This window comes from Rhea americana, unplaced genomic scaffold, assembly GCF_003343005.1.
Source record: "Rhea americana isolate MKP2758 unplaced genomic scaffold, rheAme1 scaffold_48, whole genome shotgun sequence".
Classification (NCBI taxonomy): domain Eukaryota; kingdom Metazoa; phylum Chordata; class Aves; order Rheiformes; family Rheidae; genus Rhea; species Rhea americana.
In genome coordinates, this window is record NW_028186623.1 from 4,952,381 (window position 1) to 4,966,879 (window position 14,499).

General features: G+C 43.1%; 1 protein-coding gene across 4 annotated transcripts in view; it reads right to left on the reverse strand.

Annotated features, from left to right (window-relative positions):
* The window catches only part of LOC146589163 (alpha-1,2-mannosyltransferase ALG9-like), a 42,011-nt gene that overhangs the window by 4,428 nt on the left and 23,084 nt on the right, over window positions 1-14,499 (reverse strand). For all 4 annotated transcript variants that reach the window (XR_014897279.1, XR_014897278.1, XM_085316867.1 and 1 more), the window contains one exon: window positions 9,305-9,435. Coding sequence is in view for 2 of the 4 variants with exons in the window: in XM_085316867.1 (XP_085172993.1) it covers window positions 9,305-9,435 (131 nt within the window). In the remaining 2 variants the exon portion in view is untranslated. The remainder of the gene's footprint in view (window positions 1-9,304; window positions 9,436-14,499) is intronic.

A 14,499-nucleotide genomic window follows, 5' to 3' on the forward strand; every position in this document is an offset into this window, starting at 1 on the left:
CCACTGAGAACCACGTCTCCCAGGAGGCTCCCAGGGTTCTCAGACAACCTCATTGTAGCATGCCTGAGAACAGTAAGCTCCTGATCTCCTGCAGCTTGGAATATGAAGATCCTCCAGGAAAAGGCCAGTGATTCCTACTTGTATTCCCACAGCACCACTCAGGATCAGGGTCCTGTTATAGGAGATGCCATATACACACAGAGCAAGACATTCTTCACTTGAAGAATTCGCACTCTAGACTAACAAAGTGATGGGGAGGCAGTATTATTCCCACACTATAGAGGGGAAAATGAGGAAGCAAGTACTGTCTACCCTCACAGAGGCCAAAGGAGCTCTCTCACAATTCACAAGGCCCACACTAAACTGTGAGACCCTGCCTCCGTTCAACATCCATCATCCCCTAAGTCTGCTTTTTGCCAAGCACTCAGATATATGTCAAGTACTGTAGGATATAAAATGCTGATTACTTCACTTCCAAGAACAAAAAGCTCAGTAGTAACATTTAGGCCCTTTACAAATTGTAAAGCACACTGTAAAGCACCCACCAAAGTTCTTAAATAAAAGAATGACTGGAAATGCTAGTTCTTTGTGAATTCCTAAGGTGCTGGAATTGGGAACATGTTCAAAGCAGAATCTCTTAGTAGCAAATTACTAGGTGGAAGATAGTAATTTTGGTGTGTTCTGAACAAGGAACGTTTTTTGCAGCTGTTATTTCCTTGTGCCTGGAAATCAGAGGTCAACCTCTCTCCAATCTCTAGAAGCAAAAGCACCCCCTTGCAAAAGAGTGTTGGCGTTTCCTCCTCCATCTCTTGTGGCTAACAAACATCATTTCATTGCTGGACTTATTCTTGCATGTCCCCTCCTCAGCCTGATAGCCTACCATTGCCTGAGCCAACAGTAACGATAGTTGGCACATGCTTAAACGAGCACACACAAACAACACATGCATACACAGACATCTCACAAATCTAAATAGCTTGCTGCTCTCTGTGAATGGTTTAGTTTCATTTCATTTCCCTTGAGAGGAAAAAAAAAAGAGAGAGAAAACAACTGAGTTCATGCTGCTTGTGATGTTGTTTAAAACAAGTTAAATGAAAAATGAGAGAATACCAGCTTAATGCTAACTGTAAGGAAGGGGCAAAAAATAGCACAGTTCCCTGGAGTTCTGAGTTTGAGCAGAGCAAGAACAGCTTGAGTTAAAATGAAGTAAATTTCTGAATTTGCCTTGTGCAATTTAGCTCATGGACAGGGAGGAAGGCAGCACCTGCAGCTGATGGCTACAGTCCTGCATATTGAGTCTGCCACATTAAAAAATGCTTTGAGCCACTCAGTCCAGGCTTACAGGTGACAGCAGTGAGACAACAGCACAAATTCACATTCTCCCCTTGACTTGGGGCACCTACATAATTACAGCCCACCCAGATCAGCACCATATGAACGAACCACTGGCACCCCAGTAACAGCAGATCTGACTGCTGGAGCAACAGAACTAAGTGCCTGTGGTTACCATCAGCATTGGTGCCTCTCACAATCCTGCAGAAACACTACTAGCCTGTTCTCACTTCCTCTTCTCCACACCTTCTGCGAGAAGCACTCCCTATACCTTTCAGTTGCTGTATTCTAACAGGTGTTAAACACAGGGCCCACTGTAGCTGACATGGTATGCTCATGTGGTCTGCAGAGCACAGGTTCAGAATCTGTAGAGTTCAGCTTTGCATTGTAGAACAGAAGGCTAATTCAAGATCTGGCAGTAGCAAAAAAAAGCCAGTTCGTATCCTCCCAAATAAGCTTACTCAGTGTCATCACCCTGAGTTTGCAGACAGCCTGAAACAACAACTTTGAGCAACAGAAGCTCTCCACATGCTCTTAATTTCACTGGCAACTCAGCCCTTATTAACAGCAGTTTGAATGTCAGTGCTTGCTGCTTCATAATTTTTAAATCAGCAGTAGAATGGGAGGAGAAAAATACTGTTGGCAGAAAGAAGATCATGAAAGAGAAAGGAGGCAGGAATGACCGATGGAGTTAAAAAAAAAAAGAGAGAGAGAGAGAGAGAGAGAGAGAGAGAGAGAACCGAGGGCGGAAAGTGATGAGAAATGCAGAGCAGAAAGATAAGCTCCTCTTCCCACCAGTGGATGTCATGCATAGTGCAAAGACACAAAGCTCGTGACAAGTAACAATACAGTGAGTTGGTGTACAAAGGACACAGTTCATCTACATTCCTGTTCTCCAGGCAGAACTTCCCCCGGAATACGGAGTACACACTCCAAGAACAGAGAGATGTAAAACTTYCAGCCAGAGGAGACCCCAGAAAAGAAGCTCAGTCCGCTTTTCAAAGTAATATGATACTATTGCTCAAACTGTCAGGTCCATAAGGAATCCTTCGTTTCCACTGGGTGTTAGCTAGCTAGGCTTCTGGTGCCATTGCAAAATAACTCCTCATTGACAAGATTTATTAATTACCTAGCCTAAGGACATTAGTTTAAAAAAAAGGCAACAGAATATAAAAGATGCATATTAAAACCAACAACAATAACCTGCTCAGAAAAAGTCACAGCTCAGGTCCAAAAAGGCAAAAACCTAAAAATGGCATGGCAAATGGGGGCACTAACATACGTGGTCCACAGCTGTAAGCACAGCCTTCGTGTTTGTTAAGCAGGAACTTTCTCACCAAAAAGAGATGTGATCTGGGAATAAGCACAACATTATTCTCTCCTGCTAGTAACTACACAGTGGCAAAGCCCCAGTGGCCTTGCTTCCGATGACAGAATCATAACTGCTGGCACACCTACAGCTTAGGAAGCCATRAGAAAGCTTTAAATTCAGACAAGGAATCTTTACCTCCTGTCACCTTGCTTCATAGACTCAGCAACCTCAGACAACAGAAGGCAAATGGAAGGGGTTGAGATGACAGAAGACAGTGAGTATATATAATGTTCTATTTGTATTTGCTTCTAAATTCGTACCCTGGAGACTCTGAGTGTGCATAGCCTTAAGCAGCACAGAGCTCCCATGCAGCATCTCRGTAGCAAGACCAAGGCCACAATGATTCCAAGCTGGGTAGCCAGGGTCCAGCGCATGCTGCTGGAACACTACTACAGTAAGGCTCTTCAAATGGCAGGCTCTGGGACAGAGCTGCACAACAGGCAAATTCTTCCCWGTCCTTGCTGTAGCCCAGATGTGGGAGGTCTCCCACATGCCTGAAGGAAATCCTAATTCTTTTCCATTTTTCTGGTGTCTGGGACAGCACCCAAGGCAGTTCCCAGTTAGGACACAGCTGCACAGCACCATGCTAGGCCCAGAAGAGCTGCAACCACAGCACTCTAATGCTGAGCATACAACTATAWATTACCTACTGGACTTCAGGAAAAAGCAACTGAATAGCCCTGTTCTATCAACTCCAGTGGATGCTGGAGCAGGAGCAAGAGCAAGAACTGTTCAGTGAAGGAGTTCACTTCCTTGCTTCCAAAGATTTACTCGGAATGAAAGCAGCCAGATACACTTGGAGGGTGGTGATAGTGAGGAACTGTTATTAATTGCATCTTGCAGCCTGAACGTCTCACCTCAGTTGTCAGAATTCAGAAAAGTGGATGAGAAGGAAGAAGAGAAAGGAAAGCTGGAAGAGGAGGCAGGATGAAGTTGCATCTCTGCCATATGAGCAGGCCCTTGTACCTTCTGGCTATTGGCACACACAGGAAGCCTGAGATTRAAGCTCTCTGAGAACCTATTAACATTCGCACTTCCTCAAGGTGTTAAATTTTGTACTGACCAGGCACCTAACAAGTGATTTAGCTACTTATAAAACAAAAGCAGGGGAACTATTTCATATAACACGGAAGAAAACACCACTAAATGGAATGAGACAGAGTCTCTTTTCAAACTAGGGTGATGATATTCTAGCACAAGGTGACTGAATCATTAATCTTGCATTAAGAATACTTTTTATGATGGAAAACCCAAGGGTGACAGCACAAGCATTGGGAGCAAGCAGACGGCTCAGCCTAAAGAGCTGGAAAATATGTGCTCCTCAGCAGGGAGTTGTAATATATTTCCCCTTTTCTGTGCCAGATTTGGAGCACTCAGCCAATATAGAATTAAATGGACCTGGACAAAGCAGCTTCCTGAGGAGCATAATTAGCTGGTGGCTTGGAGTGCTCTCTAATTCAATTAGCAGCACCATTTATCAGAGCCAGCTGAGATTTACATTTGCACTTGCTGACGTCAATGTGAGACTCACAGTGAGTCCCAGAAGCCTCTAGTTCAGCAGGAGTGAATTGAACTGCTAGGGTCATTTATTTTCAAAGAACAAGAGCTGGAGGTTTTTTTTTTTTTCTTTTTTTTTCCTGTTTTTTTTTCCTCTAATGCTCCTTGCTCTACAACACTTGAGCTGTAGACCTGAAATCTAAGCTGTCTGCTTCCCTCACAGCCCAGTTTGAGGAGACTTTCGCAGATTTTTTCTATTAAAAAAAAAAAAGGAAGAAAAAAGAAAACAGGGAGAGAAAAAAGCTGCACTTTCACAGTGCTTTTGCACTTACTTCACAGGTAGCAGGGGCCACTTCCAAATGATTTTGTGGAAGCAGGTGCAGGGTTTGAGGGACGCGTCATTCTGCTGAGTTGGGAGGTGAGGAGGCACATGCTCAGAAATGCAAGCAGCCTGGATTGTTGTAGAAGCTCCTGACGYATCTTCCCTGACTCTACTCAGACATGTATGTCTGACTCTGCAAAGAATTTTCCCTACACATTTACTAGCTCTGGTATCTTTTGACCTTACCAGTTTCTAGCACCTAACATRCTGCTACATCTACAACTGTGGGTTACTGCTGCTGACATATAGCTAAGCTCCCCAGACTGATCAATTTCTCAACTGTAGAAGAGACTCACGGCTTAGCTTTGTTGTCCCAAATAAAAAAATAATACAGAAATATTTTTGCTAAGATTTCCATACCGTCTCTGCAATCAGATCTGCCAATACTTTCTGGGCTACAGAAGTACTTGTTGCATCCATAAAACAGCCTCAGTGCATCACGATGCTCTGAGAGAAACTTCCAGCTGGGTGAAGAATGGCAGCAATAATTCTCAGTTTCTTCCCTCTGAGGCTCAGATGTGCCCACTCTAGTTGGGCTCAAGGCCAGAAACAAGCAAAGGAAGGGCTGATTGGCAGCAAGAGAAGCTGCTGCAGCCCCAGACAGAAAGACCCACCAGGAGTACTTGCTTTGCAAATGAGGTTTTCCCTTCTCAGCAAAAGCACAACAGTTAATGGCTGGGTCTGCAACATGAGACAGACCCTTGAAACTTATCTGACTGCTAGGTAGATCTGTAGTTATTACCAGCTAGCTCATCTGTCAGCTGCTAATCTACTGCAAAACTTGTGTCAGTTCCCCGTTTGAGAATTGCCTGTACCCCATTATTTTATGTAAATTACAATTCAGTCACACTCAGAAGGAAAAAAGAACAGACAAACAGAGCTGTCTTATTGAGGAAATGGCATGATGCATCCAGAGCAAAGAGCTCAACATATCAGTTATGAGCGCTTGCTATGGGAAACCTTTCTATGGACACTGGTGCAAAATTTCAATACTTGGATACAAAATGACGCAAATCTATTTATCTGCCACYATTATTATGAAATTGAAGCTTCTCACTCTTTCATTGTCAAACAACTCCTGGAAGGAAGTGGGAGCTAACAAACTTTTGGACCAAATGAGAAACTACAGCAGAGAGAGGCTAAGAGACCTGGCCACATTCACAGGAGCACCAAGTTCCTGCTCAGCCCCCTAATCACACATCCACCCTACCTCTACCCCAGGGGCCCAATTACAGTAAAAAAAAAAAAAAAAAAAATGTAGGCAATCCAAAAAGAGGCTTTCTAAAATTTCTCTTGCTCATACTGATACAGATGTACTGTCCAAAGGGGCCATGACCTTGTCTGAAGTATCCAAGTTTTAACACGATACCATTAATGATGCACTGACTGGAGAACAGGTTGATCAGACCTAAAGGATTCGTTCTTTCTCCTCTTCATTGTTCCACGAGCTCTTAGGAAACTGTGCCTATAGCTAAGCATTTCTCCTGTGAGGCAGGCTGTGATTCCTGACTCACCATTCTTCAATGAGAGGGGACAGAAAATCTGGCAGACAAGCAGGATGACAAAACAGAGGAGATTTTCCTGCTGCCCTCATCCCTCTGCATCAGCAATACCGCCAGTTGAGCACATGTCCTTCTTGTCCTTCACTAGCACCATGCACTTCAGCTGCCCCACCTGCCAGCTGCTGAAGGTCTGCTGAGGGGATAGGAGCACTGTGCTCCAAACTGCAGGAGCTGTGGAGGTACTCACAGCAGGCATGTAAATAAGACATGCTGCTATGGCAACCTGGCCTCTTCCCCTGGTGAAGGCACTGCACCTCCCTTCTCCTCCAGCTGTGAGGCGTTGATAAGAAACAGCATGGAGAATTTCCATGAAGCACAAGAACAGGAGAAAAGGAAAGGAGGCTGCCAAGGCACACTAGCAAGATCGAGGACCTAACTGCCTGATCTCCTCTCGAGACATGCTCTGCAAACCTTTTTCTACTCCAGTCTCTCACTAATGCAACAGCATCCTTTATTAAGGATGACTGCAGCCAGAAAAGTCCCCTTCCTCCCTCCACTACTCTTAGATAATCTGTTCCTTTGTTCTAAGCACTCGATGATTGCTTAGCCAGGGAGGACCTTGTCTTCTTCCTCAGTGTTCTGCTYTTTCACCTCATCATTACAATGGTCACTGTAATCTGGAGCTTCAGGACCTCTCTGCAACTCCCAGCTCCTCACAAGCTGCCTGCCGTTACATGGTGAAATATTACCTTTGCTGCAAAAAGCTGGACCATCACTTCCAGTGGCACCAGCCACATGCTCTCTTCCTCCATAAAGCTAAACATAAAAAGACTAGATTCAGACATCTGCACCCCCATACTGAGTGCGTTACCTCGAGGTTGGCTCCAGGCCTTCAGAGATGCTTAGCCAACAGGAAATACAGCTCAGGGATCTAGCTGGAGTTTAGACCATCTAAATGCAACATCCAGTATCATAGGTCAAATCAAGACGACTGTACAGGTTTTCACTGCCAAGCCTGGGAACAAGTTACTGTCCCCAGGCCAACAAAAGTACCTTTACAGCATTTCCCCTAGAAGCGCAGAGCTGCCTGCAATGCAAGAGCACCTCTGCCTATGTGGTTCAGGAAGCAGAATTTGTGAGCAGTCAGCCCAATGTTTGTGCTTGCCAAGACACAGAGGTTTGGCAATAAATTGGGGAATTCCTGAATCCCATCCATTTCCCCAAATGAGAGGGGGAGAGGCAGATGAATTTCACAGAGCAACTCGCAAGGGAAACAGCATTAAAGCATCTGAAGTGAAGAGTGTGTGACAAGAACTCAACTAACCAGACAGGTACTGAGCTATGTCTTTGGCTTAAGCTTAAATCCTTACGATCATGTCTTAGAGAAAACATCCCCAGCCAAGTTAGAAACAAACAAAAGAAACCCTGCATCAAGGCAGACGATTCAGAACTCTCGTGTCCCTCCTGTGGTAAGGCCTACAGTTGCAGGCACAGCTCTGCCAGCAGACACACTCCCCCCTACTCCTAGACAGATGCTGGCTTGTATTCAGCAGGSCAAAGCCTCTAATGGTATATGAAAAGGGTTAAGAGGAAAAGCTCTCTCTCAGGAGCTTTACCCAAAGCTCAGAAGCGATGGGTGGAGGCTGAAGAGAACATTGTGCAATAATCCAAAAGCCTCATTAAACAGACCAACTGCTTCTCTACCAAACATCAGTTAAGGACAGGAAAAATCAGAAACTGCCATAGAAAATAGCTATGGAGAATCCAGGACATTCTGGAGAAGCCTGTTACATGTACAGCCCTACCAGGATAACTTGCTCGGCTTTCATTAGACAGGCTGACATGAAGGCCTGCTACCGCCGAAACACCCCTCGCAGGTAACATGCCATGCTGGGACCTCATGTGTCTTTAAAATCTCATCTGCATCTGATCCAGGGCCTCTGATAGACTTCAAAGGGCATTAGATCAGGTCCAAACAACCAACGCTTGCCTTTTCAGGAGAGAACAGCAAGACACACCGGTTTTGAAAACACCTGAATGTGTATTTGAAGTAGAATTGCCCCTGAATGTTTGAAGCTATTTGCATGTGCTCTGTACAAGAAGTCCTCTGCAAAACTGTTATGCAGATGTTTTTATTGCCTCACTAATTAGACTCTTCGGCCATTTCATTCTCCCTTCCTAAAGTCCTGCTCTAGCATAACAGCAGGTCTCAGGGCAAACACAGTTCACGAAAAACCTTGCCAAGGAAACTTGTTTGTGTCAGCAAGCTGAGAATAATGAGAGCAACCTCTGGGAAAAGCACATTTTCCCTCCTCCTCACTCTCAGCAATCCTCCTCCCTGTGTAACACAGACCTACCACTAGGTATCACTGGCTCTCTCATGGAAAATAGGCACTGACTTTTGTGTTACTCTTTCACAGAGACTTTCCAGTCTTGTCCTGGCATGACAGCTACGTAATCAGAGCTTTAAAGAAATAAATAACCATCTCTTTACAGCTGAGAGTTGCTGTTCTTGCAAGGATGTAGCAATGTCACTCCCATTTTGACAAACCTGATTCCATTGCACGTTAGCCTGGAGGAAGGCAGTTTCACTCTAATTTACGCTTCTCACAAAAATTCTTGTTCAAAGACACAAGCTAGTTGTTCAGTAACTGRCAGAACTAATGAAGCCTGGATTCTGAAAGCAGTCTCTTACAGAGGTTCTCTGATACCTAATAAACGAGTGACCTTGCTGGCTTTTCACCATTTAAATTGTCTCCTCTGTCCATCTGCCAGCTTTCGTAAGACTTGTAAGAGCTCACTCTCTTTGAGACTGACTTACATCTGTCTATTCAATTGACTGAAACAAGACAGGAGTTCAAAAGCCTATTGGGAGGAGATGACAAATATCTCGTTTCTTTAGAAAGCAAAACAAAAAACACTGTTTCGGCAAGAAGTGCACAAAGAGGATTCCTTTTAAACATAATCCTCTCTCTCCACCCCTCTCAGCTAGCTTCATCCTCTAAAGCAATCTAGGTAATAAATATTGCAAGTACAAGTTTGACATAGGTTGTACTGTGGCCAGGAAGCCGTATTTACCGGAAACGTCTTTTCAAGCTGGCTTTTGCCAACATATCTCTGCTCCCACTACACAGCCACTTTTGTAAGCGGACTATCAGGCATAACTAGTTCATAGCCCTGCCAGCCTTTCTCCCGCCCTCGCAAATACGTAAAATATACCTGGAAGCATCTAGGAATGGCTTGTAGGCAATGGTGATCCACTCTTCTTTGTTGGAAGAATACCTTGGCTCCCTTGGGGCTTCAGTTGCTATATCCAAGTCCACCAGATAATGGCATTTGGAAATGTCAATCTGCAGAAAGAGATTCTTTTTGTTTATTTCCTGTAGGCTTCTGGTTATATGTGTTCATTGACACAGGCTGTTGTTATACAAAAAGGAGTTCACTTGTTGCTAGAAACGTAAAATGCTTTGTTTAGAAAACTGGATAAAATGTTTTTTGAATGTTTTCACGTGAAAGCTTTATGGGGAACGTAAGCAATCACTACYGCTCTAATCAGACGAGAGGAGTCCTAAGGTCCCTGTCTGAGCAAGTACGACCACCAGCTTTTTACTAAGGAACTATCAGGTCAGAGCAGAATTTGAGAGGGCAGAATGAATTCTGATGGAGCTTTTCTTTGTGGATGTCTAACTAATTTAACAATGGTGACTCCCCAACTGCCCAGAGAAAAGATTTCCCTATACTTACTGTTAGAAAGGCTTCCTGATGTCTAAACTGAATCTTTCTTGTTTCAGTTTATCTCTGTTCCTATTTGTTCTACACCATGAACAAGGAAAACGGATTGTTTTCAAGCGCATAAAAGGTGTCACAGAGTTCTGTTATCTGAAGATGGCTCCTGTCTTCTCTTCTCTAGATCATACAACCATTTTTTATTCAGTCTTTCCTCTACAGTCATGTTTTTTAGCCCTGTGATCCTTCTCATGGGTTTCTTCTGAAATACCTCCAAATAGTCACATCTATCCTGAATGTAGTGCCCAAATCTTCATGCCGCACTTAAATGGTGGCTTGGCTTGTGCAGAGCAGCAATGCAAGAGTCACATAACATGCTCCTGTGCACATAACCCAACATGTGGCTCATCTCTTTTYATAGCAGCTTGGCATTGCTGAGTTGTATCCAGCCAGTGATTCATTGCACACTTGGATCTTTTTCTGAAGGACTTGTGCCTGTCTGGTTCCTGTTCTATGTATGTATGCCCCTAATTATTTCTATCTAATGCACTTGCACATACAGAATTTCTTCCTGTTGTTTTCAGACTATTTCTTCAGTTTGTCAAAATTACTTTGAATTCTACCTCAACATACTTGCTCCCACATCATTTGCAATTTAGTAAGCATATTCCTTTCCCCTCCAGTCATTGAAGAAAACTCTGAAAAGAACAGACCTTTTCAGCTGCCTCTCATTTTGAGAGTCATCTATGGATAACTACACCTATCACTGTCATAGCACAACAGTTCAGAAATACCACTCCAAAGAGTGTGCCAACAGTAGGAAGATCACCTTAAGTCAAAGCACATCCACAGGAATGTTTCTGCAAACCAGAGGAATACTAAATATAGATTCCAGGAAATGCACCAACTCAGCACTTGTTTATCATTATTGTGAACTATTTGTAACATATAAACATTCAAAGACTCTGCTGAGGAACACCTTGTATAGGTGCTGTACAGTTACAAAGGAGAACAGAGTCCTGGCCYTAAAGAATACACAGTTGAGTTCAGGCAACAAGAGCTTGACCTGTTACTGAAGAAAGAAAATAAAATAGATGTGACATCAGGCTGCAAGGGAGCATACAAATCCATGCCAATGCCTCATGCTCCTCTGCTTATCTTCCTCCAAGAAATACACATCTGCCAACTTTCAGCAAAAAAACCCCACTCCTCTCTCACATRATTTTTCAAACCTTCTATGCAAGTGCCTTTACAATGACTTGTATACATTTCCAGCATATCTGGCAAAGTACATACAGAGACCAATACAGGTTACCCAGTAATTGATCCCACAAGCTCTGCAACCTGTTAATTCAGTAAACCATGGCACTGGTGTTCTCACCTTGTGACAAGTTTAGCTGGGGTTCACCAGGCTTAAGCAGAATCATGAAAAATATAAGTAGCTCTGGCAGAATATGCTCATTGCTTGGCACAAATGTGCTGCACTCTGCCCGGCTTGAGCATGAATAACCTGACCTGCAGCACTGCTGACCCTCACTGTCTTGCCTGCAGCAGATGGACATCACATTGCACCTCTCAGACCATGTGGACTTGGTATCAGCACAGTCATGCCTTTATCAGCTGCCTATGACACAAGTAACTGCTCTGCCTTGACAGAATTTTTTGGCAATACTTTGCCAAATTACGAAAATGTATTCGAGGAAGTAACATCACAGAAATGAATTATGTGTGTGACCTCTCAGTTAAATGAACCGCAGGCAATGTCCTCAGGAGACTTATATTATGCAATCTTCTTCCTGCTGAGGAGAGTGCTCGTGGATATGAACAGACTGTACTATTCATTTATATGCTGCTGTGTCCTTCCTGGCTAACGGCCCCCTCCTCCTGCCTTCTTCTCCCCACTCCTCGCAGGTTCTTGTACAGATGTACACGCAAGCTGCTGCAGAAGAAAAATTCTGCGAAGACAAATGTGAACTGTCAGCTACAAAGAAGTCTTGAGTTCCTATCAGGACAAATTTCCTTTTAATAATAACCATAAGTTATAAGATGAGGTCCATACAACATAGTTCAATGAAAGGATACATTGTGCAGAAACCTCTGCATAGAGGGAAAGAGGTCTAGAGGAGAGGACAAGTTAGGAATAAATGTCTGTCCTTCTGTTGGAGATCTAATCATCTCTAAATGATCTAAAAACATAAGCCACATTTTCAAAAATGAAATAAGCAGTCCAGAGTCTAAGACCCTGTCTAAACTGTACCAGAGTAAACATATCATTACAATACACCAGCAAAATGAACCTCTCATAGATGCAGGGTACAGTAGTAAGGCTGAGCTTTTCTTGGTATAATGATTTTCAGCCTTTGGAGCAAAGCAAGTKCTACCAGTTACTGTCTCTACTTGGGTCTTGTGCTGGTGCTCTGTTGGTCTGCTAATAGCTCCTCATGACCACTTATTCCTCCGTGTGACTTCTCCTTATGACACTCCAGTTTTCCCAATTGGAAAAAGAAACTAATGATTCCCACTTCTGCCTCAAATGTGTTATTAAGCTTTGTACATTAAAATATGGTACGGTTCTTTGACACCTCTGAGAAAAGACATCAGTGAATTGCTGTACATCCTAATAACYGTTGGTTGTGCCCTTCAGTAATCCTGATGTTTTGATTTTGGAGTCATCAGGGAACTAGAACACATACATTTAGATATAAAACAATAAATCACCAGAGCCTTTCCTTGGGTTAAGTGGGACAGGGCATAATTTCTCATCAACAAGTAAATGCCAATTATAAGATTAGTCTCATTAATCACATGACTGTTTCTCCCAGGTGAAATACAAGGGAGAGAGGAAAGAGATTTAACATAGGAATTTAGGAAAAATATCAAGTTTTTAACTGCAACAGCTCAGCTGCAGTTTGTAGCTTCCCTGTACCTGGCAGAACAGGGATGTCAGAGCAGTGGAATGCTTTGTGTCATCTAATCCAAGCCCTATTAGATCAGCGAGCACTAAAGAAACTGGCAAGCAACTGAAAGCTGCAGCCATCTCCTCACAAATGCCCCATGGCCACTGAGCCTGCATTTCAATACCCAACTGTATGAACAAGACAGTTATATGCTTGTAACACACTTCCCTCCCATCCTCTGATATAAACAAGGATACACACCACTGAGCAGTTCACTGCATTTTCTGGAGGAAAAATGAGGTAGCAAAGTGACTTCTAAGGAGATTTTGTACTAAGCTAAGAACTACCATCATGCATCTTGCTGTAAATCAGTTACAAGTTTTGGGGAAAAAAACCCACAAAACAACAAAAGCACAGCAGCAAAAACAAACCGTTGTGCTGAATTATTGTCTGAAGACATACTCTGTGGCCCCACCACCATAATCAAATTCTGTCAATAGCATGCACACAAAAAACCCCTCTCTCAACTGGTGACTGAGGGCACATGACTTTCATGAGATCTGCAAGCAGCCCTTAAAAGGCCAGTGCTCCCAAGCAACAGTTTTCTCTTTAATTAACCATGACAGAACATAACACACACAGTTGCATCTCGGTGATGACACAACAGCACAGACATCTTGCCAAGTAAGGAAAACACGGAAGTGATATGTGATGATCAGGTGTTTCAAGCAAGAAGCAAATTTCCTCAAAGTCACTACAAAAGTTTGTCATGTTGAAGATGAAGAAAAAGGCAGGACTGCTACAGCTAAATTAGTCAAATCAAAAGCTAAGGTCTCCATAGCTGGGTTTAAAAAGGCTCCTACCCATACATCATAAGATTCAAGTAGCTGAGATGAGCCAAACATTCTCTGAGACAACTAGGTGTTGTTCAGACTCATTGCCTCAACCTCCTTGAGGGTTTCCCATATTTCACTTTGCTCTCACACAAGTGTCTACTGCAAACTTCCTTGGGCATGCTTGGATTCCCTTTCTGAAGCTACTTGGAGGTTTATTATTACAATTTAGGCTGAAAAGAATTTAATTAAGGAGATACCAGATGTCTCAGTGGCATCATAACTGAGCAGCAGATGAAATCACACCACAGGAAACTCAGCTAAAGAGAATGTTGAATCCACTTTCTGCACTGTATGAGAAGAACATTTCAGGCTCTGAGAGAGGTTCCGACTTGTTACCAAAAGACTCCCAAACCACTAACCAAGTTTTTCTATAAGTTATATAGAATCTATCAGAAAAACAAGTTACTGTGTCAAGCTATGACAGATCACACTTCTCTAATTCTAAATGCTCCCCTTTAAAAGAGCTGGAACCTCTAATGCAAATGAATTATCTGCCAGGTGATGGAGAGTGGAGTACAGTGCATTCTCAGAAGTTATGCTGAAGCTAAGGACAATATTCACCCTGATCAGAGAAACAGAGATGTTCCACTGAAATGACTCAAACATATACTTCAAAAATGCAACTGGGCTTTACATGATTGCTGTAGTTCAAAATAGAAATGAAGGGAATGGGAAAAGTGAAAATAAAGTGGTTAAAAAATCCCTCTCAAGTCAGGAGTTTTTAAATAGTGTTTCTGCTCTTAGGCCTAATCTACTGCTCCTTTTAGAYTCTTCTTTTCAAGACATAATATCCTTTATCTCCTCCTTCGTAGTTTTGAAGAGAAGTACAGCTCCCCAGTAGGACAAGTACAAGTAAATGCTGTTCAACACAATTAAGGAACGAAGAGCAGCAAAA